The following is a 27927-nucleotide window of genomic DNA, read 5'->3' as shown; positions in this document are numbered from 1 at the left end:
TTTTAGTTAAAAGAATAAAAGAACTCAACCTGGCTATTTGGCATCAGGTTGGCAAAACCAGCAGTAATTATTGAATAATTTCTAGAAGTCCTACTGGCTTAATTGGAGATTATATTAACATGACTAAATAGAAAAAAGGCTACGTCAAGGATCCACAGAATGTATTTGATACTACTTGATTGTAAATAATGTCCATGGTTACGTTCATAAAGTAAAGTTCTTTTAATCTGCTTCTTACTGAATCTCAACTTAGTTGCCTTAAAAATTCTTAAGAAAACCTCAACCCAATTGATATTCTATGGTATTTGTAAGACTCCGTAGGCTTTTTGCTAGTTTGTGGGAGGATGGGCATTTGGGAATGTGGGCTCCAGTTTTCTCCTGTTTTTTCTAGGTCCTATTAGCCTATACCCTGGACTTTGCACTCCATCCTTTATCTCCTTTTCCATTTTGGAGGAAAAAAGAAAAGAAAAAAACTTCAGTAGACAGTCAGTCATTCCTCTGGGCTGGGCTAATCTCTCACCTTTGACCATATTCCAAAGAAAGTACATTTTTAGCTCTGCACTCCTAAGTTCTACTGAGAACAAATAACTTAAAAAAAAAAAAACAAACCTGCTACTGGGAATTCAAAGTGTTATCTAACCTCCATGGATTGTTGGTTGGTAGACGATTTGTATAACAGGCAGAAATGTTAGATTCTATCTCTAGATTGCAGTAGTTTTTTTGTACGCTAGCCAGGAACTCGAACACCCTTGCTTCTCTCTGAACGAAATGTACCGAGTTCTTGTTCATCTGCATTGTGAAGAGAGGGGCACGGCTGAAAATGGGGAATCACATCTAACGTTGGGAAACAATGGCATTATTTGGGTAAGCAGAGATGGCTAGAGTATTTATAGCTATGTTAACAAAATGCATCTGGATATAAAAACCCTTGAGTTTTTTTTTCCTATTTATAATAAAAATAAAATTTAGAGTTTTTCTGTGGTGTAAGACAACCATGAAAATGTGTCAGAGTGGCGTGTTGTGATTATGTAGTACATACGTCCATGGAAACATCATATCTATAACATTATTTGAATGTAATAAGAGTATCATGATGTTTAAGTGGAAAATTCCAGAAATAAACAATTCCTGAGTTTTAAATTGTGTGCCATTCTGAGCTGCATGATGAAATCTTGTGATGTTTAATTATTTTTTTGTTTTAGGTCTAGAGTCAGCTTTTGGTCCTTGGGTATAGATAGCTGGTTCCCAGTTTATATTTTCAGAATCCCCTTCATCAGAGTGAAAAGAATTTTGGTCATTGATTTCATTTCTTGCTTTAAATTTTTAAAAAAATTGCTAGATTTTACTACTTTCCTCTCTAGTTATCAACCTACATGTAGGAAAGTAGTGAACAAATTATGTACAAAACACAAGTAAAATTCTGTAGAGAAGCCATTTTCCTTGAGTCTTAAATTGAAGTAAAAGTGTTGCCTCTTCTCTCAACAATTGATGTAGCCTTATAATTGACATATTATCCCTAAACCAATTTTGATTTTCCATATTGATTCAAACACTCTTGTTCACTTAGTTGAAAAGTCCATGTCTGCTCCAAAACCATTAGACAGAGTGCAGACTTGTTTCTCTTAAAACTAATTTCTAGCCATTTAAAAAGTCTGCCCATTAAAATATAATTAAAATAAAAGAGGTGAAATCATTGTCTGAGCACAACGTTCTTATTCTGAATTGTATTTGGAGCAAAAAAAAAAGATACATCCTGGAATAACAAAAATCCATATTAATTCAATAAAATGTATGGGCTATAGATTGAACTCTTTGGGTTGAAAGTAATAAAAGAACCTTAAGTGAAAAGGGGATCTCATGAGGGAGTTAACCTTGAGTTGAAACCTAAGGTCAGGAAGTTAAACCAACGATGGGGAATCCTTTGTGACTAACGTTTTTGCCACTCTGCGCATCTTTGTCATTTTTTTCTTGCTTTGCAGACAAGTGGACTCTGAATCTGTTTCCAATGAAGTGACTCCTAGAGATTGACCAGCATCTCTGGCTAAAGACCTGGAAGAGAGAACCTAATTGGTCCAACTGGGGTTATGTGACTTACTACAGCCAGAGGGGCAGAGTGCCCTAGTCTGGCTGCCAATGCCCTCTCCAGAGAAAGGGGACACTCTCTGAAGTGGTCTTGGAAGGCACTCAGAAAGTGTTTACTACAATACAACTTTCACCAACACGTCCCCCTAGGCCCTCTCTCATCAAATAGGTATTTTTTATCTTCATCACAGCTAAATATAGTCCATTTCTGGTGCATCTCTGCTCACTCCTAGCTTCACACTTTATGCTTCAGCAACAAAGAATTGCTTGTGGTCACATCCACCCTTCCTCTACTTACCACCCACATCTCCCAGTGCAGTCAGTGAACTTCATGCCTAAGTTCCTGTGGTCCCTGGTGCCTGTAACGGTCCCCTTCCAATTCTCTTTGTTCTTTAGGCGTCATGCCCAAGGCCATTGCTTCCAGCAGATCTCCTGCTTTCTTTACCTTCCTAGGCTGGCCACTGCATCTCTGTGCATCACAGCTGTGCCCACATCTCTGTCACCCTCCAACTCCATTGTTTGTGATTTTCTATTCAGGTTCTGACATCTTTTTAACCCCACAAGCAGTGAGCCTGTCCTACAGTGGGTGTTCCAAAATAGTTGAATAAATATATTCTAAAAGTTTCCTGTTAGCTAATAATTGACTCTGTAGAGTAAAACCAGAGTGTGTCATTACAAGAAAAGTATTGTCTGCATAAACCCCTTAGAACCGTTAACTTGTCAAAGAATTAGATGTCAGGGAAGTACTAATTAAACCCCCCTCCGGACTGCCCCTCTGCGCACCACTTCACAAGAGCCTGCTGTTTACCTGGCGCTCTAACCAGTTTAATTTCCTCTTAAAACTTCCAAAACAAAACAAAACAAAACAAAACTTCTGGGCTAGCCTGCCCCTCCTTTTAGAGGCAATTTTGATCTAGTGAAGTCATGGTCAGAGCATCAGTTTATGAAATTACTTTTTCTGCATGTAAACATTAGTTTTCAAAGGCAATTTCATTAACTACATCTGCAGCTCTGTGGACTTTCAACAGTTTTAATTACAAGGTTCACGTTGAGTTTTCAGTCCTCGAGACATATATATATATTTTTCTTAGTCTTAAACCTTATTTCTGCACACTAGTCCTCCACGATTTGACTTTACATGTCCCACCTTAGCATTAAATGCTCCTTTCTTTCTTCCTCCCTCCCTCCTTCTTTCTCTCTCCCTCTCTTTCCCTTTCCCTCTTAACATTTTATCAGGTCGTGAAATGTTGGCTGATCTTAAAAGGAAATTTTGCAAATGGTTGACTTTTGTTAATCCCAGATTTAGGGCGTGGGGGAGGGGAAGGGAGAAAGGAGCTTCTCTCAGATAAGAGCTTTAAACTGCATTTCCCTTCAACAAAATAAAAAAACAACAGCAAACCCCCACCCCCACCCCTACGCCCTACCGCCTTTGGGTACTTTGGGGCCGGCAGCCCCCCAAGTCTTAGTAAATGAATTAGCATCTCAGAAAGGAGATCTCTGCGGGGCTGATATTGATCAGGGTCAGCCGGTGTGTTTGCCTGCGATTGTTTGGGGGGTGGTTAATTGAGTGTCAGTCTCGGCCTGTGTCGTCTCGCTGGCGCCGGGTGCTTTTGGATTTGCTAATTTTCGTTAAGTGTCTGTAGCCGGCTACTCGTCCCCAGTCTACCCAGGAGAACTGAGCGGCTCCTACTGATCCACAGTCTGTCTGTCTGGGCTTTATTGATCACAGGGCGGGCGGTCGAGGCGGATGCGCGGAGGGGAGTGGGGGGGGGGGGCGCTGAAAGCACCCCAGGGCTCCGCCGCCCCGCTTCCTGCCTCCCGCCTGGATGCCCTCTTCGGGCGCACGCGACCCGGCGGGGCACGCCTGGGGTCCGCCACTGGTCCCAGGCTCCCGCGGCGCGGCGGGGAGGGGTCTGAAGGCGGCCACGCGGGTCCCTCACGAGTTTCAGGGGAACAGAAAGGAAGCCACGCGCCGGAGGACGCCGGCCAGAGGCCGAGTTGTGAGGATCACGGAGGCGGGAGCCAGAGGCAGAGGCTGGCTCGACCCGCTGCTCCCGAAGGTCACGGACGCACAGGCCTCCGCGAGGGGGAGCGCGGGAGACGGCGGGCGCCGGCCCGCAGCCCCAGACGCCGGCGCCGATCGGAGCCGCGGGGCAGAGCCCGCCTCACCCGCGTCTGGGCCAGCTCCCAGGCGGCGGGGCTGAGTGACCGGAGCTTGGCGGCCAATCGAGCGGCGCCGGCGCTGCCGGGGCGGGACTGGGGCGGGGCCGGGGCGGGGCGGTGCCAGGCAGGCTCCCCGCGCGGGGCGCTATTTACAGCGCGGAGCCGGGCCGACCTAGGCCGGCGCAGGCGGGAGCTCGCGGCGGGCAGTTTCTTTGCGCTCGGGGTTTGCGCCTCTGCGGACTGGCGGGCCGAGGGGGAGCCTCCGGAGCGGAGCCTGGAGCCCACCCGCCCGCGGCGCCGAGCGGAGCGGAGGAGCCGGGACTGCAGAGTCGGACGGTGCTCGGCGCGCCCACCAGCCGCGCTCCATGCTCCGGCCGCGGCCCGGTCCCGCGCCCCGGGCAGCACCTATGCACTGCGCGCGCCGGGAGCCGTAGGCTGCAGCTGCGCCGCGGCTCCGGGAGCCAGCGGGGCCGCCGCGGCCGTGGGGGGGCGTCAATGGATCGCCACTCCAGCTACATCTTCATCTGGCTGCAGCTCGAACTCTGCGCCATGGCCGTGCTGCTCACCAAAGGTGGGTGTCCGCCGGCCGGCCGGCGGGGCGCGGGCTCCCCGGGGAGGGCCGCGGAGTCCTGGGGCGGCCGCCGCCGCGGATCTCTGATTCCCCCTGCCAAGGCTTTGTTAGCGGCGGGTGAAGCTTCCTCCCGCGCGGGAGCCCGCAGGTCGCGACAAGTTGCCTGTTCTTAGAAGTCGCGGCGGTGGCTTCCCGGCCGCCCCTTCGGGTGTCCCGGGCCCGGCGCGGGGAGGTGGAGTCAGACCTCAGGGCAAGTGGTTTTCAAAATGTGCAAGTCTGTCGTGAACTTGGGAACGTTTGCAGCCGCGGAGCGGGGCTGGAGTGTGGGGCGGCAGCGGCCCCTTTGCGCTGTGTCCGAGAGTGCGCGAGCGTGTGTTTGAGTGTCTCTGCTGTGTGTGTATCTGTATTTGAGTGTGTCTTGGTCCATGAGTGTGTGTAAGTCTCCTGAGTGTCTGGTGTGTGTATATGTATGTGTGTGTGGGGGTATCTGAGTGTCTTTCTATTTAAATGTGTCTCTGTCCCTGAGTGTCTTTGCGCGCGTCTCTGAGCCAGTGTCTTTGTGAGCCGGCGAGTGTGGGCCTCCCCGGGAGTGTAGGTGTCCAGGTGTGTCTGTCTGTGCAGAAGCATGGACCGTGTTGTTTCTCAGTGGCCGGGAGGAGTAGGCTCTGTCAGCGGCCCCATTTCCCACTCACCTCGTATTTTATAAACACTACTTTAAAAAAACAAAAAAAAGGCAGCGGTCAGTTTGTTTTTCTCTGCAGGCTTTCACCTTTTAGGTCGAAATAACCCAAACAACTCCCTCTAGGTTTCTAGGTTCTCCCACCTCCCTCGCCATGAACTCTACCTACTGTTTGTTCTGTGAACAGATAATTTTTTTTTAAATAGGAAGCGTTGTTTTAGCTTTTGCACCCCCTCCTCCATTTTTCTCTAATTGCCATGTAGCAGGCCTGAGGTTAAGGGATAAGCTAGCCCAGCGAGGATGATGGGCTACAGTATTTATTTATTTTGGAAGGAAGGGTGTAATTAACCCTAAATAACAGCCCTGGCAGGCTGCAGAGGGGAGCCTCCTGGCCCTATCAAAGGCCGGCCGAACAGGGACGGACTGAGGCTGACATGAAGTCACAGATACCGAAACTATGCGCCTGATAATGATATAATTAGGGGAGCAGAGATTTCTGACTGCTGCGGACTTCAAAAGCTTTAAAAGAAGCCAGCAGCCTCTCCTGTAGCCATCTTGACTAAAGCAGACATTTCTGTTTAATCACTACATACAGTAACAAGAGAGGGGCCAACAGAGGAGCATTGTTCCCCGTTTCAAAATACCAGTCCCCTTCTGGCCCTTCGCATGCCACAGGAAGAAACTTTATGAAATGGTAGAAATATAGTTTTAATACAGTAACACAAAAGTCTATTCAACTTGCTCAAATGTGGCTCCAATTAAAAAAAAAGTTGTTAGAGCTTTTCCTAGTTACCTGTCAAAATTTTATTAGACTGTTTTAGGTCATTGAAAATATAGGACTTTAAATAGGCTCTCATAAACATTTAAGCAGCATTTTACTTGTGTTCAGTTTTCTTTTTTTCTGCACGAAGTCTAAGGTGAATGGGATCAAAATTGATTTTTAATCCATTTTATTTCCACTTTAAATCTCTACGTGGAATTTGTCAGACTTAGCGATGTGTAGTCATCACCATTTAAGACCGGTGAGCTTTATGCAAAAAATCAAGTAAGCTTGGAAAGAGCGTCTACAAAGCAGGATTCTAAAGGGAAGGTCTGACTTACTGGAGAAAGGGACCTGGGCCCAGACCCAGGACAGCAGCACAGTTAGGACAGGAGCAAGACCTCCGGCTTTGCTCGGGCCAAGTCATGTTGCCAAAGATCTGCGTTTAGTTGGCTGTGGGTTTTTTTTTTTTTTTTTTAAGAACTGAAGCATTAGCAGCCTCTGGTGAAAAGCTGAGCATACCATACGGTGGCCTGGAATTTGGACAGATAATTAAATGAGACGTCTTACTCAGGCATTCACGAGAGGAGGAGGAAGAGAAGTGAGGGTGGGAAGAAGTTTATAAAGCACAAGTGCCCGGTGTTTAGTTTCAGAGGGGAGGTTTCTGTAACCAGACAGAACTTCAGACGGGGAAGCTGGGGAGAGATGTGTGCATTAGATTGATTCACAGTATCTTCATCTGTAACATGTGACAGTGGCGGGGGTCCACGGGGTCAGCCATGGTAGGAGTGATAACTCCCAGATCCAGATTATTTCAACTAGAAGTGAACATAAAAGCCTCAGATCCTGCCTTGTGGTAAGATGTTAATGTGACTTGCAACTCACAAACTAAGTTTTATAAAGGAGACTTTTAATCACTTCCTGTAGAAAAATTTGAGGTTTCCTCAAGGATTTTTCATTCAACCAGCAGAGGATTTTCAGTTTCAGTGTTTCCCCTTTTAGATCCCATGTTGAATTACACGTAAAACTGGGGAGTTAGGGGGAGGAGAAGGGAGCCTTGCAGTTTTACCCCCTCCTCCCTGCCCTCGGTTTTATGACTTTCCATTTGGGCTGAAAGAAATTGACTTTGGCAAGCAAACCACTAATTGTAAACTGCCTAGTTCCTGTTTTACAATATACTGACTGAAAGCTCCCCTGCATGAACAGATCTTTATAGGCAAAGTTTGCCTTTTCTAGAGAGGTTGCAAATAGCTGCCCAGTTTCATAGTTTTAAAACCTCCTGACCGGAGCAATTTCTAGATTGTTGTGTTTCTAGTTAATAACTTTATAAGGTGTTAGCTAAAGCTCTTAAATCTTGGCACTGCCCTTCAAGGTAGTAAACAATTCAGCAGTTCCGATCAAATATTTATATTGACAAAATCAAAAAGCCTAGCATTTTATGTTGTACAGTCACGTAGGATTAAAATGAATAAATAATGTAATTTGCCTTCCAGGAGGAGAAATTATTGTTGATTTTTCCCCTTTCAAAAAACAAGTGTTTTTAATTACTTGTTAACTTATCTGAAACCTAAATGGAGCTTTGATTCTCTACTCCTGGGATTAATACATTTCTAAAATGATGTTCACCTGGATTGGGGTTTAAACACTGGCTTGCACAAAGAGCTTTTCCAGTCTGCACGGACCATCCTTCTCAGCCCTCAGCTGACTATTCTGTGAAGTGAGTGCCTTTGAAATTTGCAGTGGCTGGGGTAGATACTGTATTGGGTCCCTGAAGCAGTTTGATGCAATTTCCTGTTGTTTTCAGGTGAAATCAGATGCTACTGTGATGCCGCCCACTGCGTGGCTACTGGTTATATGTGTAAATCTGAGCTGAGCGCCTGCTTCTCCAGACTCCTTGATCCTCAGAACACGAATTCCCCACTCACCCATGGCTGCCTGGACTTTCTCGCGAGCACAGCAGATGCCTGCCAAGCCAAACAGGCACGAAACCACTCCGGCACCACGGTACCCACGTTGGGGTGCTGTCACGAAGATATGTGCAATTACAGAGGGCTTCAGGATGTGCTCGCCCCTCCCAGGGGGGACGCCTCAGGTAGGTAGAAGCCCTCCCAGACCAAACTCTGGCCCGATCTATAAGCTTGTGACAGCCACGACTTTGTCTGTCTGCTATTGATTTTGTTGTTAATGTAATTAGAGAGGGAGAAGCCTGGCTGGGTGCGTATCTGGGGTAGCTTTCATGTCTCCCTGAGCATTAGATGTCTGTCTGCAGAATAGGCTTTGCCTGTTTTTTTGACATTTTGCGGCCACTAAAAGACCATAACTAATCAGTAATGACAGTCTGTAAACAGACGTCTTTGGAAGCTTCTCCTGCTTCGTCTTGCAACGTTTCTGTTCTGAATATTGATTGAATTGGAAACTTCTTTTTAACGGGGTGCCTTGACGAATGAGGAGACTGGAGAGAGGCGCGTGGCTGTCTCCAGGAGGGGTTCCCACGGACTGACCACTTTGCTTGTCCTCCTAGGCCAAGGGAACAGGTATCAGCCTGATGGCAGCCGGAACCTCATCACGAAAGTGCAGGAGCTGACCTCCTCCAAGGAGCTGTGGTTCCGGGCAGCGGTGATCGCCGTTCCCATCGCCGGGGGGCTGATCCTGGTGCTGCTGATCATGCTGGCGCTGAGGATGCTCCGGAGTGAGAACAGGAGGCTGCGGGACCAGCGGCAGCAGATGCTGTCCCGCCTGCACTATAGCTTCCACGGACACCACTCCAGGAAGGGGCAGGTGGCCAAGCTTGACCTGGAGTGCATGGTGCCTGCCAGCGGCCACGAGAACTGCTGTCTGAGCTGCGACAAGATGAGACAAGCTGACCTCGGCCACGAGAGGATCCTGTCCCTCGTGCACTGGGGCATGTACAGCGGGCACGGGAAGCTGGAGTTTGTATGACGGAGCCTCCCCCCGAACTGACCTGCTGGGACCCTTGAAGGCCTCTGAGTTCTGCTGGACAGGAGCACTTTATCTGAAGAAAAATAAACTCCATGGAATCACCTTGGAGGGACAGGATGACCTCTGCAAACAGAATCTTGGATGTTTCTTCTGAAGGATTATTTGCACAGACGTACAGACAGTTGAAATGAATTATTTGCTTTAAAACGACAAAAAGCAAAGGGCAGACTCTGTACACTGTTACCAGGGTTATTCTCATCCAGAGGGAGCTGGAATTGAGTACCTTAAATAAACGAAAATGTGCTCTGTGTAAGCTCCTACATCTTGATTTATTGTAAAGATTTTAAAAATATATATATATATATATTTTGTCTGAACTTGAGCGGTGTCTTGTCATAAATTAAAAACTAAGTGGGAAGGATAAGGACCTAAATGTTAATTATACAGATGAAGATCTGTCATTGTTCAGAGTAGAGTCTCAACTATAGATTTTGGCTTGATTTTTTTTTTTTTAACAAGACCAAGGTCTTGTTTATTCTTCCGTGGTGCGTAGGTAATTTTCTTACAGTGTGGAGAATTTCTAAATGTATACTGCCCATCAGTCAAGTGTCTTACCCACGGTTTTTTGTTAGGATAATTCTGGTGTTTTTGCTTTCATATAAGAGAAATCTGAAACTTACTTAGACCAGGTCAGATATAATTGATCCATTTCTGAAGTTGCCTTAGCAAAGGGTAATAATAATTGTCACCTTTGTCCCGTGGCTCTGGAATACATTTTAAAATGTGTCTACCTCTAATCAAAACAGAAAAACAAAGGGAGTGGGGTTGTAGCTCAGTGGTAGAGCACATGCTTGGCATGCACGAGGTCCTGGGTTCAATCCCCAGTACCTCCATTAAAAAAAAAACAAAAACAAAAACTTAAACTTTTTTTGGTAAAGTTAGTCACTGTCTACTTTTACTGTTAATTCTTTCATCTGTTTATTCTGTCTCAAACCTAATTAAACGTTTTGGACCCCAAAGTAACCAAACATTATGGTACCAAACACCCAGTTTGTGAACCTTCCTTCCACACAGTGTTATAATAATTTTTTTTTTTTACTTCTCAATCTTTAGAAAGATTTTCAATAGTGAACATTATTTATCAATTAAGATTTTAAATAAGTTTCCTCCACAAATGATTCTTTTATTAACATATCCAAATAGACCATTGATGTTAGCCTAATCACAGTGTTTCCACTCCTGTAGGACTTTGGCAATAAATCCTGAGTTTAAATCCATGCCATATTTGTGTACTTTTCCCCCAAAATGGGTCTTTGTTATCTTAAACGTGAGACTAATTTGTAGGGTTTTTTTCCTCTCAGTTATTTTGTATATTTGAAACTTTTGCTTAAAAATTAACTTACAGCCTGCATATTTGAGTATATAGGGGGTTTTCTTCTATGACTGTTAAAGCGTTTTTTTGCATATTTCCTGGAATATTTTGTGAGCTGCATAACGTGGGTCCCTTAAGACAGACGCAGTGGCCCAGTCATGGAGGAATCTGAGTTGAAATGACTGGTCTAAAAATGAATATCTAGATTATTTAATAAATAGACCACAGCCCCAGACAAATTAGGCTATGGAATAAATACATGTTTTAATAAATGACAGCATTCCTATTGTGCTTTTTGAGATCTGCCAGTTCTTCTTGCCTGTGTGACTGACAATTTATAAAGGTGTTAAGTTTTAGGTTTGTCGATTTTTGAGGGAGCCAAAGAAGTATTGGGCCTAATTCTCCAAATCTAAGAGAAGAGAATGGATCAAAGTGACCAACTGCTGAAATTTCCACCCTCATCACCTCCTTGGCGCTTGAGGTCAAAGGACGGTAGTTTTGTAGCTTGAAGATGGAATGACGTCTTCTCGTGCTTTCTCACGTCAGGCGCCCCATCCTGCAAGTTCTGTGACTCTGAAGTGGCCTTTCATCAGTTCTGGAGAGTTCACTTTTCCTCCCCTGCCTGCTCTGCTGTTCCTTGTTCACCCCATTTCCTCCACATACTAGTTAACTAGGAACTCAGAAATTCATCAGGAGATAAAACAACGAAGGATTGAAATTCATACACTTTGAAACATTTTGAAATCGGTGCACTCCATCCTTCAGGAAAGGCCAGGGTCTGGACTGGCGCTCAGATCACAGAAATTTAATGGCTGATGAGCACAATGTTGTCTCCACTTGGTTCTGTTTTGACTGACCTGCCTTTTCTTTCTCATGGAAGTTCATAAGGCTGTTTACACCATCTCTCCTGTGGGATGGTGGCTCTGTGCCCAGGTTCTCAGACTGGGGGTTCTGGGGCTCAAGTTGTAGCCATGCAATAGACCGGCCCTGTCTCTTTTCCTAATAACAAATCCTCTCCCTTTGATATCTCCTCATTCGTTTTGTATTTGTTGATGTTCTTGCCACCAGTTTTAAGGCCAGATCTGGCCTTTCGATGAAAATATTGCAGGCTTCTCAACTTTGATTTTTTTTCTAAGAACTAAATATAGAATTTCCTTTTGCTTCTTTACGGGAGCGTAGAGGTTGCCAAGAGCAGAGATAAAGGACCCTTCATGAAATAACGACCTACCTGATTCGGTGATGTAAGAATGGTGATGACTGGTTTGTTTGTTTTTCCCTCGTAGAGATGTTTGCCGTTACTTTGAGGTGTCAGTACAAGGCTGGGCTGACCAGAACTGTCCTTGTTTAATATTGACATAGAACTCCCCCCAAAAAGGAATTTTCCCTTTTTAAGTGGAAATTTGCCCAAACCAGAGACAAATGGAACCAAATTTGCCATGATGTTTCTGTATCTACACCCCTTACATCCTGCCCCTTTTGAAAAAATTGATCTGCCCGTGGTTACATCTTTCATGTTGTTTTCCCCGTTATTTTGAATGGCTCAGAGGCGTCTGAGAAATTGACTGGTGTGTCTCTAATTTCTGCTGAACTGATTTTATTAAAAACACTGCACCATAGGGGGTTTGACCTTCTAAAATACCAAACATGTCTGCTTTAGAAAATCACAAAGCTCTCCTCTGAAGAGCTTGTAAATCTGGTTTCAATACGGCTTGATTATAGACTAAAAGCTTGAAAGCAGTGGTGTCTAGTATCACGTGTCTGGAACTAGCCCTTTTTTGGGGCCAGGACAGCTTTTTTCCCTTGCAGCCTCTAATTGGTCCTCTTGTCCGTCTCTGAGCCTGAATAAATACAAACCTCCAAAAGCTACGTGGTATGATAAGGTTGAACTCATCCAAGGCAGCGACTTGTCAAGGGCACCCGGGAATCTCACAGGCTGGGTTCATGTGCTCCCTCAGTCCCGACTGGCCGTGTGAACTTGGGCACATGACATGGGCTCTTTGGATCCTCAGTTTGGTTACCTATACACTGGGGGCAATCAAGTCGCTTTGTATGATTACTGTGAGGAGATATAGTAGCTGTTCCTGTTAATACGCACGAGAGTCTTGGATGAACTAGAGTGGCCCCCAGATCCTCAAAATTGGAGTATTTGTACCTGTTATTTATATATACAGTGAATATTTTAATTTGACTTTTTAGTATTTCAGATCTTTGCCTATTTGAGGTTTGTAAGCCCTCCTGTCACCTGCAGGCTGGATTTACTGTTTTAAATACTCGCTTTCAATTTACTGCTTTTGGCCTCTTCTGTCTACAAATTATGTTGCTTTGTAATTGCTTCCTTTTGGAATACCCTGGATGGCTACTGATAAGAACCTTTTAGCTGAATGTACTATTCTGTTTGTTGGTATTCGACAGAATGGAGTTCTCTTAGAGTTGCAGCTGCTCCAGATGGTTGATCCATGGGGAAAATCGCGAGTCAAGTTTAAGAACTGCTTGAACAGTTTGTGTCTGACTGATGCATTCTAAACAAATAAATTACAATTTGCCCTATAAGTGCAATCAACAACATATGACAGTCCCACTGGTTTGGGGGACTTTGTGAATCTTTTAGGGGAGGCACCCTTCTTAGTGAACAGTCTGTTTAATTTCCCTGGAAGGAGTGCATCTAGTTAGTCACTTTATGGGTCACAGTTATCAAGAAAAAAATAACTGCTCCAGCACCAACTGTCCCCAGTACATTCTGGTGATGCCGTCCTTACGCTGCAACAAAAAACAGATTGTTGATCTGAAATTTGAGAGTCAATGAAATAATGAAATGAAACATTCTTTCCGATTTTGACAGCCTTTCCTCTGAGGTACAGTTTTAGACTCTAAACGCATCACTGTTAATTTGCAAACACTGCCCCGTTCTGCAGCGTGGTGGTGGTGGTGACATTCACTTGTCTGCCATTCCAGAAATTTGGAAGTAGAATTGGGAAGGTGGCAGAGCTGAGTTTAACCAGATTACAGCAAGGCAGTGATTTTTCCAATGGATCTGCTTTGTGGAGCTTAGATGTATATATTACTAGAGGGGGCTACCAACCATATATCTGCAAGCTTTCCCCAGTCTATGAATATGAATGAGGGTGACAGGAAAGGCATTGATGAGCAGTCTTGGGAGATACTTTGGATAAGAGGTTAGATAGTATCTCAAAGCATTTGTCATTCCTTAAGACTTAAGGGAGATTCACTCTACCTAGCAGCCAGTGGCCTCCCCGGGGGCTAATTCAAATTGTATTTAGCTTCCTGTATCTTGCAGATTAGATTGATATTAGATTCAGCCTGAGCAGGAACCCTGGGAAGGTGAATATTTATTGCATGCCACATGTATACACATAGGCCATACTAGCCAGATTGTCTTTGTAATCTTGGAATGATTTTACATTGAACAAATTTCAGGACGGTGTGTAAGTAAATGTTGGAACTTGTGAGACGTCAGCAGTGGGTTTTTAGACACACGATGACTACGTTAGTGGTGATGAATGAATAGTCAGAGGCTGTTGTGTGGATTTACTCTGAAAGATCTTGCATGACAAGCCTAATGGAACAAAAACTGTTTTAGCAGTCAAAACCAAGAGAAAGACAGAAAGCCTTTTATCCCTGGTCTTGTCCCCTTGGAATTTCCTTGGGGAGCTAACGAGGACACTGGAAAAACACCACCCTTCCTCAAGCAGTGTCTGACTTGTCAAGTGTTGGAAGTTCAGGTGGGAATGACTTTTACTAAATGGAGTGAATGTGATCTTGATACCACAGCCTTGAATTTGCAGTTGCCTTCGCAAATGCGGTGTTTCTCACCTGGATTTAGGGCTTAAGACTGTGAACTCCCAGTGGGGAGGAGCCAGGACCTTTGTAGGTTTCCATCATCCAACCCAAGGAGGGGTGCTGACGGGCAGATTAAGGCTTCCTGTCAACAGGCATCTGAATTTAGATTGTCAGTAAATAAACAAACACTGTCTTTGTTTGTTTCTCCACCCTAAACTATTGTTTCACAGATTTATAATTTTTTCTATGGGAAGCCTAAAGATAAACAAACTGTAGTGAAGGAAGTTGAGGAGAAACGGTTCAAAGGGCTCTGAAAATTAATGAGGCATTGCTAAGATCTAAGATTGAATGGTTCAGCCCCCTTTTAAAGTTAGTGCAGCCTCCAAGCCCATTGAAGCAAACCAGTGCTCCCCAAGAATTATACCATCCGTCCCCATTTCACCAAGAGCTGTGCTTTCATTTTAGTATTTTAAAATAGCCAAAGTTCCCATCAAATATGGCTCCTCTAAGGAGTTAAGAACAAGCCACTGAGAGTCGTGTTGGTCAGAAAGGGAAAGAGTCTGGAATCTGCAGACGAAGGCAGTATTTTATCTTCTGTATCTTGTCTCAGCCCCACTGGGGCAACTTGAGCAAATTCTTCTTTCTTCTCCTGGAAGTGAACCTCTGACCAGAGGCTATTAAAAAAAAAAAAGGATACTTGGTTGTGTCTTTTATTGAAGGACACACCAAAAGTTATAAATTACCTCCCCCTCCCTCAAACACTCCGCATTTTTGTTAGTTTACCTTTCACTTCTAAACTCAACTGGTTCCGATGTATCCACTTACAGTTTTATAATTTAGACTTTTATATAGTTTTCTTCTATTCTATTATATAGTGTTCTCTTAAGAAACTTAGTTATGTGTACATTAAATAACCAAAGGTAAATTTTTTTAAAATGTGAGGGGGCAGGGTAGAGCTCAGTGGCAGAGTGTGTGCTCAGCACGCACGAGGTCCTAGGTGCTATCCCCAGTGCTTCCATTATAAATAAATAAACCCAATTACCGCCCCCAAACAAACAAGCAAACAAACAAAAGCATGTGTGTGTAGGGGGATCATTCATGCCTTTCCAATCCTTATATTGTTTCTAGTTTCTCATATTCCTTATATTTACTTAAAAATATTTTATATATACATATAATGATATTTTCTGTGAACGCTGGCTCAAACCAACGTCAACCTGCTTCCAGCAGTGTTTGTTAAAAATACGAATAAAGTATGGGAAAGAGAAGCTTCCTTTCTTCAAAAGCAGCACTGTTGTGGTTCAACACTTTGAAAGGCTAACTTCTCTGCATACCTGGTGCTGGAATCAAGCTGGGCCTCCCCAGGGATTTGCCGCCTCCAGCCACGGCTCACAGGCTGACAAAGCACTGAGGAGGCGGTCTGAAGGGGGACTGTCCATTCATCTGGGATGCAGAATGTCAAAGGTCATTTCCCTGGCCTGACACTTGATCGTGAAGCGGGTTAGGAGGTAAACCTTTCAAGGCGCTGGTTGGTGACAGACACTGGAAGTGGACAATAATCCCCCAACACCCCGTCCTTACCCATCTTGTTCAACAATAGGAGGCTGTCGGTTGGCATTTGTATGCAAATTGGGGGGAGTACCTAAGAGGTTGCCTTGAAATCTTCAATTTGTTGATCCCAACTTGGGAAGGCCGGCCTTTTCTTCTGGGGTGGCTGAGACCGTGGCTCTCAGCAGTGCATGAAGGCCAGCAGGGCCCCCGCCTTTGCAGTCCCTCACACTGGGCTCTGGGAGCGAAGTGTCCGCGGGTCTCCGGACCCACCCAGGCAGAGGTGTCCTGCAGAGAGGCTGTGGGCTCTCAGCCAGGTCTGTGTGCTCCAGCAGGGCCTGGGCCACCAACACAGGGGACAACCAAAAAGGAGTGGGGGGGGGGAGCTCCTGTCTTCCGAATATCCATCACATAAATACCTCGTCTGGAAAAAAATAAAGCGGCCATTTCCTTTGGCCTTTTTTCCATTCCTATCCTGGAAAATTCACCTCCTTATCAGACTGGAGGAAGATCTGTCTGCCATGAAATCTCTCACTAGGTGGGGGCTCTGTATGAGCTTGTTTTAGTCAAAAGCACGGGGAACTATTTTCAATATCTAGTAATAACCTATAATGGGAAAGAATCAGAAAAAGAATGTAGGAAATTAACACAACATTGTAAGTCGACTATACTTCAAATTAAAAAAAAAGAAAAAAACTAATTACTATATATAAAAGAGATAAACAACAAGGTCCTACTGTACAGCACAGGGAACTATATTCAATATGTTTTCATGGCCTATAATGAAAAAGCACATGAAAAAGAATATGTATATGTGTGTGTGTGTGTGTGTGTGTATAACTGAATCACTATGCTGTATATCAGAAATTAACACAATATTGTAAATTGACTCCACTCCGATTAAAAAAAAAAGCAATTGTTCAAAGTACTCATCCTAACGTGTTGATAGTCTTTGCAGAGGGTATGGGTGTGTCTGATTTGGGCTTTTGAGGGCCTTGGGTTTAAATTCCGACTTGGCTTGCTCCTGGTGGTGTGACCTCGACCTAATTAACCTCTCTGTTTCCTCACTGACACAACAAAGATGATAATATTATCAGCACTTTGGGTTGTTGGGAGGATTAAATAAGATAAAGAAAATAGAGATTTAGTTCAATCCCTTGCAAAGCTGTTGATGTTAGCCATTACTACGAGGTTTTGTTCCTTCATAAACCCTCTCAATGCTTAAAATTGAACACAGGGGTCCCCACGCCTACTTTACAGACCAAGAACCAGACTGGATGGGTGCAAAGATCCAGTGATGTTTAATCATTTTTATTTGTGAGTGGCTTTAATTTGTCTAATTTAACCTTCCATGTTTATATTTTACTCAAGACAGTAGGAAAGTACTTAATATTGATGTAAAAATATTGAAACCACAATATCCCTTGTAGGAAAAGCTTCCCTGTTAGGAACCAGGACGGTGTCCAGCATCAGTGCAGAGCAGTGTGTGTTAACACTCCCTACAGTCAGGAAGCACATGTCACCTGCTCCCTGTGACAACAGGTGCCTGGTTCTGCACCTTCTGTTCATGAATACACACCTGTCGGGGGTGTTAGTTTGCTCTGCTGACTCGATGAGAGAAGGCCATGCCACCGTTCACTGCTTCCAGCCCAGGCAGCACAAGCACTTGGCCCTGCCTTTTGTTTTGCCACTTGGGGGTCCATGTGCAGGGCTGGTGAGGGTCCCCCCAGCCAGGAAGGCAAGAGGTATATTAAAATTCTGTTCCAGCTCATGCCTGTAATCCATAAACTGAATGAGGATGGTTCTCAAGCGAATCTGTGCTTCTGAAAAATCTGTTGGATGAAAACCACACTGCAGCTTGGATCACTGGAGAACCAATCATAAGTCGACCAGTTTGTCACGTATCTTTCCTTATGAAGAAGGTGATAGACCTGGTTCTGAGTCGTTTAGTGGTCCTGGAGGTCATCCTCATAGGCATGTTTCTTAAGAAGCTGACTGATCAGTGGGGCTTTCCCAGCGCAGGGATCCAGCTGTGTGTCCCTCATCCACATAGCATCTTTAAGCTGCACCGGCCACTTCCTGGGGGCACGTGCTGAGGGAGATGCAGAAGGCAGTGTGAGCATTTTTCTCACAAGCTGAGCACCTTTGGAACCTTTCCGCCCACGCCGGTCTTCCATTCTATTACTCTTTCAACCCAGGTTTTGGATCACTTCTCCTGTCTCTAATGTTTATAATTACACCGTAAAGTTGGCTTAAATAGAATGAAAATGGTGTATACCACAGTTATAAGGTCAAGTCTGTCTTTACTTTTTTCAACCAATACAAGCATGACCTGTTTGGAATATTGTTTGTAATTGAATTTACATTTACAAAAAAGCCTCAGGCTAAGAATTTGAGCTGGGGTGGGTAGAAAGGGATGAGAGAAAAGTCCGAACAGGAGAATGATCAAAAGTGGCCACAGCACTGTTGAGCACAGTTTGAAACAAACATGCTGATTTTAATTAGTGTCTTGAATAAAAATTAAATGAAACAAAGTTTGACAATAATAAAAAAAAAAAAGGAAGATGACACAACAAAACACCTTAGAATTCTGCTTTGAAATAACCTTAACCTTTGTACTTTTCCACTACTGAAGACAAACATAGAGCAATGAAATTGTCTGTTTTTGAAAATTTTTTACGATTAGCTGAAATGTTAAGACTAGTAGACTGTGTCATGGTTAGGAACAACCAAAAGTAATATTTTTGCTTCTTGTTCACCTGCACTTGTGTTGAATACTTAAATGGTGCTTAAATATTGCACATGTGGGTTTTCTTCTGTCTACCCCACTGTTGGAAGAAACTGGTAAGTGACTTGTCCAGGGCCATGCCGTGAACAGTGGTTTCTGCCCAGACCCCGTTCCTGGGCCACATTCTCCCCAACAGGGTCCTGTAAGCTTGTGAGAAAAATAAAATTAAGTTCACAAATCTTCATTTCTGAGTGGGAACTTGACAATGGTGCTTTGATGGAAATAGAGGGTCTCTATCTTTTAGGGATGGTGTGCCATTCCCGCCAAGTCTCACCCCATCCCTCCCAGGGAGCCAGGAAGGGACTGTCTGCCTGGCTTCTTTCAGGGTTTCGGGGGATGAGAAGAAATTTTTCTCTTCCTTCCAGGTTGAATTCCTTGGGGGAAGATCCCAGTTTTCTATGTTGTTCTGACAGCTAGAGGGAAGTTATTCTGATTCTTTTCTCTGATGAGCCATTTATTCTGAAGATAAGGAGAGGTCACTGTTAACTTTGCTTTTTCTGGCTTTTGGGAGGGACGGAGGAATCGAGTAAAAGCAGAATCTCATCCTCTCTCTTACTTCTAGTTGCCTCTCACCTTCTTAGAAATGACCTTTCTCACCAAAAGAAGCAGAAATCAATTGATTTGTGTGACCTTTTGTGGTTTATATTAGTGAACCTTTCTGAAAGTTTTTTTTTTGTGTGTGTGTGAAGTAGAGTAATTTTCCCCTTGGAAACATAGATGTGCTTGTAGGGAAAAAAAATGGTGTGTTGAATTTGCTGTTTTACTAGCCTTGATTTTTAATTCTTAGCTAAAAGCAGGGAGTTCCTGGTGCAATTTCAGTGAATAATCTGGGTATATTTTGCAAAGTCGTAAAATGTCAAACTTCATGTAAATTGTATTTCTAAAGCTGCCCTCGCAGTTAGACACTGTAATTCTATCCAGACAATGTCTTTTTCGGTGAAAGAGACTCAAACAACTTTCTTCATGGATATGCTTTGACAACTTCATTGACTTTACTCATAACACTATCTGAAAAGAACTCTGTTTCAGAAAGTAGTCAATGTAACACAACGTTGTGGGAATTCTTTGCACAATTGAACTCATGGAAGAATAGCATTCTATTTCCAGAAGAAGCAGAAAGTCCAGGGACATTTAGCCTCCCACAGAAAGATGAAGACTTGATATTTCAGAACTAAAGTTAAACAGTCTGATGGGAACTGTCAGGTGCTGATAATATGCTAGAATCAGAAAGTTAAGACATCAGGTTACATGGAGTCTAGCAGGCAAAGGGTCACCAGCATGACTAGCATAGAAAAGGTCAATGTTTAACTTTCCCAAGTTTCGCTTAAATTCAATGTACGAGAGAGAGAGAGAGATGGAGAGATGGAGAGAGAGAGAATTCTTGGTTGGTTATATCAATGCATTGAAAAGTGCTCTGGATATAGAATGAGAAGAATGTTTTAACTATTTTCAAAAAGACTTCATGTGCTATGTACACAGACCTGACTTGTCTTGATTTTCTGTGTTCCGTGGTTGCATATATGCAGAGAGAGAGAGAGGGAGAGAGAGATGAAATGAAAACAAACAAACAAAAAGAATGAGGGGGAAGAAAGAAAACATGCAGGAATATTAGAAGACTAGGAGGAAATTAAATTTTTTTTCCTGGGTGAGGAAAAGGGAAACAAAAGGAAAAGGTTAACATTTAATAAAACAAACCCCAGGGTCACACATGGGCTCCGAAGTAGTAATTAAGTCTGGCATCTAGACCCTTGAGAGAGCAGACCTCGGTATGAAGAGAAGCAGGGGTGCCCGCAAGGGCTCTCTTCCCAGGGTTTGTACTGATTTGCAGTGAATTTAGACCCTGGCCCTTCTAGAATACTGGGTTTCTTGTCACTTTTTCATAGTACCTTCCATTGTCTTTGGCCCTGCTGACAAAGCTCTAGGAACGCATGACTTGAAGTGTGGTCCATGGTTGGGGCTGGTCAACAAAGTGTTTTGCACTTGTTCATGATGAGATGAACACTAAATGAGAGAAAGCTTCTAGAAACTTCTGTAACAATTGGATGGAGTCATTTTATGTCATTGAATCTAATTTTAAAAATGAGGCTTCCTTTTGTATACCTTTGGTTTTCATTTAATTTCAGCTAGTAATTTATTTTTATTGTATATTGACAGAATATCAGTCTGTGATAGACTGGGGGAAAAATGATCTTATTTCACAGATGATTTGAGAAGCACTGCTCTGGAGAACCAGGAGATACTGTCTTTGGGAAAAGGTCTCACCTTCTTCCAAATGTGGATAGAATTTATGAAGTGGAGGAGGGTCAGATATTTCTCATCTTGGAAAACACAGTCATCAGTGATCACCCCTAGTTAGTGGCATTCTTTAGAGCAGTGTTTCTCAAACATATTTATTTTAGGACTCCTCATACACTTAAAAAATTCAATTTCCAATTGTTCATTATAAGTTGATAGAAACATAGTTGGTTTTGTAAAATATTATCTTTGTATGCTGTGACCTTACTAATCTCATGTATTTGGTCTAGTAGGGTTTTTTGTTTGTTTGTTTTTGTAGATTCCTTGTGACTTTCTACATAGATAGTCATATCACCAGAGAGTGGATTTGGTTCACGTGATTATGGAGGCTGAGAAGTCCCCCAGTCTGCCACCTGTAAGCTGGAGACCCAGGAGCACTGAGGGTGTAAGTCCAAATGCAGGAAAAGACTGATGTCCCCAGCTCAGAAGTCAGGCAGAGACTGCAAATTCGCCTTCCTTATGCCTTTTTATTCCATTTGGACCCCCAGAGGTTGGACGTGTCCACCTGTGTTGTGGAGGATGATCTACTTAATCAGTTCACCGATTCAAATGCTAATCTCATCTGGAAACATCCTCACAGACACACCTAGAAGTAATGTTTAACCAAGTAGCTGGGCACCCTGAGACCCAGTCAAATTGACACATAAAACTGACCATCACAAGGGAAAAATAAATTCCACATTCTAACTGCTGCCCGATGGGGCTCCTAAGAGGGACCTTGTTCTGGTCAGACCTGGTGCAGGCATGGCAGGAGGCCAGCAGAGCGAGCCCCAGCTAGACCATCCAGGACTGATGTGGGACACAAAGTGTGTTTCAGATTCAGTTTAGTTCTCCCCCAAATCATCTGGATCATATAAAGATCAGAAAAGAAAGACATTTGGGCATGGGGGCTTCACAGGTGGCCAAAGGATACACAATTCTTCAAGCAGAGAAGTGGCCTGAGAAAGAGAGAAGAAAACCTTAGGAAAGAGCAAATGAATCAGATGGTTGACTGTGAGCTTGAAAGGAAGGTAGCTCTCTTCCTCTCCTTTACAAGCCTCGGGTGGAAAAAGCAGTCAGGATGGGAACAGATAATCCCTCACTGGAGCTGCCCGGGAGGAGGTAGTTGGGGAGGGGAGAAAGCGCAAAGCCAGATGCCTCAATGCAAACACTAAGATGTTTGCCTGTGCTATCTTTGCAATGATATTAGCCAACGTACTTCTTCAGCCTCTTGTAAAGGTATCCCAGCTTCTGACTATTTTACTTTTTATTTTCCTTCAAGGAGTGAAGCCCTAACTGGTAGGGATTTGGGTGAGTGAATAACTTGGGGTCCATTTGGAGTTCTGACCATGGTTTTAAATCTTGTTCTGTATCGGATCCACAGTGGCAGCAATGTACTGTTCCGATAAAAAAGCCAAGAAGCCTGGTGCCTTCCATGAAAGGAGACAGGCATTAACTTTCTTCCCCAGCCTGGTTACTCGGGACATTAATCAGCCCATAAAAATGGGATTAGGTCAACTCTCCATGCAGTTTTGTAGTTCACCTTTAAAATGCAACCATTCTTTGTATTTTAATATCGGGTGGTCACATTTTAGATGTAATGAAAGAGCAGGGATATTTTCCCACAAATTTTCATGGGGATTTGTGACTGCAGATGGAACCCTCTCTGAAGACATTTAATGAACAATTATTCAATCTGGGGGATGGCTCTGAAGGAGCCATTCCAGCTGAGAGTACATAAAGTGAGTTCCCTAAAAGCTGTATAAATGAGAGACCGGAGTAACCCTCAAACACATAGTCATCTATTTTATCCTTTATTGCCTAATGAATATGTTATAAGACCATGAGCCTATCAAGCTTGAAACTTTGCTCTGGCTCTGAGTCCCTGAAGGCAAACAGATGGATGTTTAAATCCTTCCTCTTAAAGTCTTACTCAATTGCAAAGCCTTTGCTGAAATGTAGAGTCTGAAATTTTCCCAAGTTCTGAAGCATCCTCCTCTGCTTTGAAGGAATGGCTCTGACTCTGCCCTTCAGGGTTGCTTTCCCCCCAACCCCTCATTTTCCCTTCTCTTGGATACAATGCTGGAAGGGACCTCAGGGTCATTTCAGGCCAGAGTGCCTATGGCTCTCAACTAAAGAGAAGAATTCATGCCTGGAGTGGGTTTTCCCAAGCAACTACATTTATTCAATTTAAAGAACTAATCTGGACTCTGAGATTTTGTCCCCCCCCCCTTTTTTTGGTAATATCTTCTTTTATTAGGTGATTTTTAAACAGTATCTCTTCGAGATCAAATAAAATGTTTCCCAATAAAGCTTTCTTTTAAAAATTTTGCTATAAAAGCCACGAGTCTGGGAACCAGGGGTTTAGTGTAATCCCTCCATTTTTGGCAGTTGAGGGCAAGGCCATTGCCCATCCCCAAAGTTGCTGAGTTGGTGCCAGAGGTAGGTCAGTACCAGGCTTCTGCCACCAGCCTGGTGGCCTTTCCTCCATCATGCTGTCCATCTAAAGTGGACAGAGAAGGTCTTATAAGTGTGGATACAGCTCCTGGCAGTGAGAAAGGTCATTAGAATCCTCTAAAGCATCTGGCTTTATAACATGAGTCTAAAGTGGTTGTGTCGAGGGCAGAGCTTTGGTTTACATTCAAGAATTCTGAAACGCGCAGGTGTGCAAATGTTTCCTTGACCCACCCGAGGATGGCCCCAAGCACAAGCTCAACCACTTCTTTCCTGGGATGAGGCCTGGCCCTCTCTAGTTTCCCCACTTTTTCTCCCTCTAAGAGCAAATTTTCCTAGGACGTCTACTCCTAAACCCATGTGGGTCATTAGCAATTTCAGAATGAGCAATTTCATTCTTTCTTTCTTTTTTAGTAGTCCGTGAAGTTGGGAAGGGAAAAAAGGGAAGCTCAGGAAGGGAAAAAAGAAGCAGATCTGGGCTGGATGTGCAGAGGAGGCGGGGAAAGGGGAGAGGGCAGAGATGTGAGCAAAGGCACCTGCAGACGAGGAGGAGCACTGGCTGGGCGGATGAGCAAAGCGGTTCAGCTTGGTCCTTTTGTCTGGAGTCCTTTATACGGCAGGAAGGACCACAGGGAAAATGGGAATTTCTGAGTGATATGCTTGAGCTGGAGACATTCAGAGAGTTGATTCTAGCCCCAAAGGGATCCCCCAAGCCCATCAGCTTACGGCAGGGGGCTCAGGACACATCTTGGTTAATATTGTCACATATTCTTTTTTATTGAAAGACATCCTAAGGGCAATCTCAGAGCCCCCTTTGTGTGAATCCTTAGGAGCCGAGCTCTGTCCGGTGTCCCTGATTTGAGTGGCTGGTTTTGTCACCCGGGACGTGGAAGTGAAAGGCAGTAGCATCGTGGTGGTGGAGAGGGGGCTTGCTTTCATGCTTGATGCTAGCACAAAGATGCCCCGAGCAAAGCTTCTCTGAGAAATGAGGAAGCCCCCTTCCTGTGAAAAAAGCCATTTCCCCAAATAGATCTTTGGGGAGTCTAAAATGGGGATTTTTAAGATTTCCTAGTGGGTGCTGTGTTCCAGTTCCCTATAAGCGTCATGGGATAGGGCTTTAGTTGGTGTCAGCAGTGAAGGTTTTGCAAACTCTAAAATCTCAAGGTGCCTATAAACAACTCCAGCCTGATGCAATCCACCAGGCAGAGACTCCCTGCTAGAGACAGCTCTCAATAGATAACAGAATATTTTTCTTATTACCAAAGTATTACACGAGCACTTGAGCAACATTAAAAGTTACAGATAAATAAAAAGAAGATAATTAAGAAAAACACTGTAATCTCAACACCGAGAAATCTCTGTCCAGAGACCCTTGCTGTGAACACCTTGATTTTTGTTCTTCCAGATTTATTTTATGTAGCACATATGCCTACAGACACATAAACACACACACACTTGAAAAAAAAGCAACATGGTTCCATATCATATAAGCTGTTTTTTCAATGATCAATGTATTACACATATCTTTCTCTATAAAATATAACAGATCTAGAAGAAATAGATACAAATTTCAGTTTACAGAATTGGTTATTATGTGGAAAGGATATCTGTGTCTCCCCAATTTCATATGTTGAAATCCTAACCTTCAAGGTAGGTGATCAGGTCACGAGGGCTGGGGCCCTTGTGGACATCATTAGTACCCTCATAAAGAGGCCTCAGGAAGCTCCTTCGGGCCTTTCTGCCTTGTGAGTTTACAGCAAAATAGAGTCTATGAAGTGAGCTCTCACCAGACACTGTGATCTTGGACTTCCCAGTTTCTAGAACCATGAGAAAAATATGTTTGTTGTTTATAAGCCACTTAGTTTATGGCGTTTTGTTAGAGCAGCCAGAATAGACTGAGACAGTAATGTCATGGGCAAACGCATCTCACAGAAGCAAAAGCTCCATCCTTGAGGAACTTGGTCTCCTGCTGGCACCTACCCTGGCAGAATGCACTGGGGTCCCGCATCTGAAGGGTCCGGCTTGTGATGCTGGCCGACCTAGTCTGAGTCCCAGTCCCCACTCCATGACCTTAGGGTTGGTGCCCATCATCGTAGCTACCATTTATTACTGTTTGTTCACCACGCTGTGCTAGGCACTGGGCCAGGTTGGGTATTTTTTTTCCCCATCATTTACTCCTACTTTGTACGCGAGCCACACATCCAAAATAAGGACACAGAGGACACAGATGACGTCAGCCAGTTGCTAGTGGGTAACTCTACCCGAGGCCGGTCTGGGCCTGAGTCCGCGGGCTGCAGCTATGCCCTGCTGCTGCTGCAATGCCGTGGTCTTATCCGAAAAATGGCTCATAACGAAAACACCGGCTTGTACTGTCGTTGTCAGGTTCATGTGAAATCACACAGGTGAAAGCATCGCATCAGTCCTCCAGTAGGTTATAAACAGCGATAGTTACTAAGAAAGAGAGCGAGCGATTGAAAGCTAGGATTCTCCCAGAAAAATGCCTCCAGGTTTCAAAGCAAAAGGGAAAAACTGACAGGCTAGGACCCAACCAAGGCAGCTTCCTGAATCATTGTTTGTGCTTTATACGGTGCTGGGTAGTTTTCAGCCAACACTTAAAAGCAGGATATTTCATGTACAAAGTTGGATGTCCAGCATTTCTTTGCAATGGGTAAAGTCTGTGGTCTGAGTCCCTCGTCTGCAGGGTGGCCCTCTCTGGGGGTGACTAGAAGCTTCCCCTTCTAACAGGGGCACGTGATGGAGGATTTTCCCACATCCGTTACAGCTGACGTCACCTGTTCACACTCATGTAGCTGGGTGTGTGTTGGTTCTAAGGACTGAGGCGTGTGTGTGTGCGTGCATGCATGTGTGCATGTACTTTCACTAAGAGTGGAGGGTAGGGAGGATGCTTTAGAGGCCCTGGTCACCTCTCATAGAGTGTTGTAAAGCTCAACCTTGAACTGACCTGGAATTCTGCTGAGTGATCCACAGCCCAAGACAAAATGATCTCATCTCAGATTAAACAGGAAAGTCTTTAAGGTCTAAGCAGAGTTTCTAAGAGGGTGGTAGGCTCCTAAAGGATCTAGGCGTTCCCACTTAAAACCCCAAGGTGTAAGGAAAGGATCCCAGATGAAAGGTATTGATAGTGCTTTGCAAGCGTGAGTTAAGAGCCTTGATGTGACTTCCCAGGGCTCAGGCTGCTGAGTGCGATGAAGAGGCCCCTGTCCCTTTCATCCTGTCCCTCCCATCCTGTCCCTCCAGACTGTTGCACTGTGCTGTGCAGGACATCATTATTCTGGATTGATTGGGAGCTGACTTTGCCTGGGTGTGCAGGTGACCAGGACCCAGAGAAGCCTGCTGCCCCACGTAAGAGGAATCGTGGGCCCCCGGGGAGGAGGGAGTTGCCCAGGGCCAGAATCAATTACAAGGGGTAAAGACGCTGCTCAGATTTGATTGTGTTGGCTGAGTGGGCCACGAGGTGAAAAGAAAAGGCCTCTGATCATAAAGCTCAGAAAGGCCCCGAGTGGTTTTTTGGCCAATACTTCCTTAGAACAGTACCCATGGACAAACTCTGATCTCATTTGACGTCCGTGATTTTTCACATAAAATTCTTACATACCTAGGGGAAGCTCTCTCATGCCCAGTGCCCATCCAGGCGAGCCGGTGACCAAAGAGATAACTCTAAACTAATCTTCAGCCTGCAAAGAGCATTTCCCTCAAGACCCTACTGCTTTTATCATCCATGCTTCTAGATCAGCAATCTCCCACTAGTTTATGCTTGATGAAAGGTTATATTTTTTGTTTTAAAGGGATGCTGCTTAGGAAGATCATCAAAAGGTCATCAGACCTCTTATTTATTTTCTAGTTTTGAAGTTTAAGTTTCCTGCTAATAGACGTGGTGCTCTCTAAAAGGGAGCAAGTCTCCAGTCGAGTCCTCCCCCAAAGGACTGTTATTCACAACGTAGTCTGAAGGGAGAGGGGAGTTTCTCCTTTAAGTGGAAGGAAGCATGTGGGAACAGGATTTAATCCCTTACGGTTCCCAAAGTTTTTTTATTTAAAAAAAATTTTTTTTTATTAGAGCTGAAACCCTTAGAAATGGTCCAAGATCCAAATAACGTTCTTATCTGTAGTTTTCTTTGGAAACTGTTCAGCAGTAGATATAGATGTCCAAAACCGTATCCAGCCCTGTCTCAGGGAGCTATCTATGGGGAAGCTGTTGCCATTGGTAACACCCATTGCTCCTCTGGCTCCCCTCTCATTCTCCAAATTGAAACCATTTTTTGTTGTTGTTGTTGTTCACAAATTGGACTTTAAAAATGCCAAATTCAAGGATGCCGATTCAAACATTATATTTTGAACAGAGCACACCCAGATTCACTCTGATCATCCTTTATCTTGCCGCTAAAGATGGGGACTTGAGCATGGAGTCTGGAAAATGGAAGCCAATCAGGCTTCTCCAGCCCAATACCCTGGACACAGCAGCCAAGATAGTGTTTCATGA

At 44.2% G+C, this 27927-nt stretch overlaps 1 protein-coding gene and 1 non-coding gene across 4 annotated transcripts; both read left to right on the top strand.

Annotated features, from left to right (window-relative positions):
• Positions 1-3817: 3817 nt before the first annotated feature.
• On the top strand, positions 3818-10858 carry BAMBI (BMP and activin membrane bound inhibitor). 3 transcript variants are annotated; one of them, XM_072955447.1, is made up of 3 exons: positions 4487-4816; positions 8060-8347; positions 8777-10858. In XM_072955447.1, the coding sequence occupies exons 1-3, from the start codon at positions 4741-4743 to the stop codon at positions 9193-9195; spliced, it is 783 nt and encodes a 260-aa protein (XP_072811548.1). In that variant the 5' UTR covers positions 4487-4740; the 3' UTR covers positions 9196-10858. The 3 variants fall into 3 exon arrangements, with proteins under 3 accessions (XP_072811547.1, XP_072811548.1, XP_072811549.1); XM_072955448.1 differs by lacking the exon at positions 4487-4816 and adding an exon at positions 7818-7972; XM_072955446.1 differs by lacking the exons at positions 8060-8347; positions 8777-10858 and adding an exon at positions 7749-7972 and having other exon boundaries at positions 3818-4816.
• On the top strand, positions 10017-10088 carry TRNAA-GGC (transfer RNA alanine (anticodon GGC)). Its single transcript has one exon. It is a non-coding gene; the product is annotated as a tRNA-Ala (tRNA).
• Positions 10859-27927: the final 17069 nt, after the last annotated feature.

The sequence above is a fragment of the Vicugna pacos genome, chromosome 35, assembly GCF_048564905.1.
Source record: "Vicugna pacos chromosome 35, VicPac4, whole genome shotgun sequence".
Taxonomy (NCBI): Eukaryota; Metazoa; Chordata; class Mammalia; order Artiodactyla; family Camelidae; genus Vicugna; species Vicugna pacos.
The sequence above is the reverse complement of the archived record's forward strand: the minus strand, read 5'-3'. Positions and strand labels throughout refer to the sequence as shown.

What these genes read in the sequence shown, in the direction of transcription:
- BAMBI (XM_072955446.1), top strand. Translation starts at nt 3,830, where the DNA reads ATGCGCGGAGGGGAGTGGGGGGGGGGGGCGCTGAAAGCACCCCAGGGC. An exon ending in GGCCGTGCTGCTCACCAAAG is followed by an intron (nt 4,817 to 7,748) that starts GTGGGTGTCCGC and finishes TTTGCCTTCCAG; the next exon opens with GAGGAGAAATTATTGTTGAT.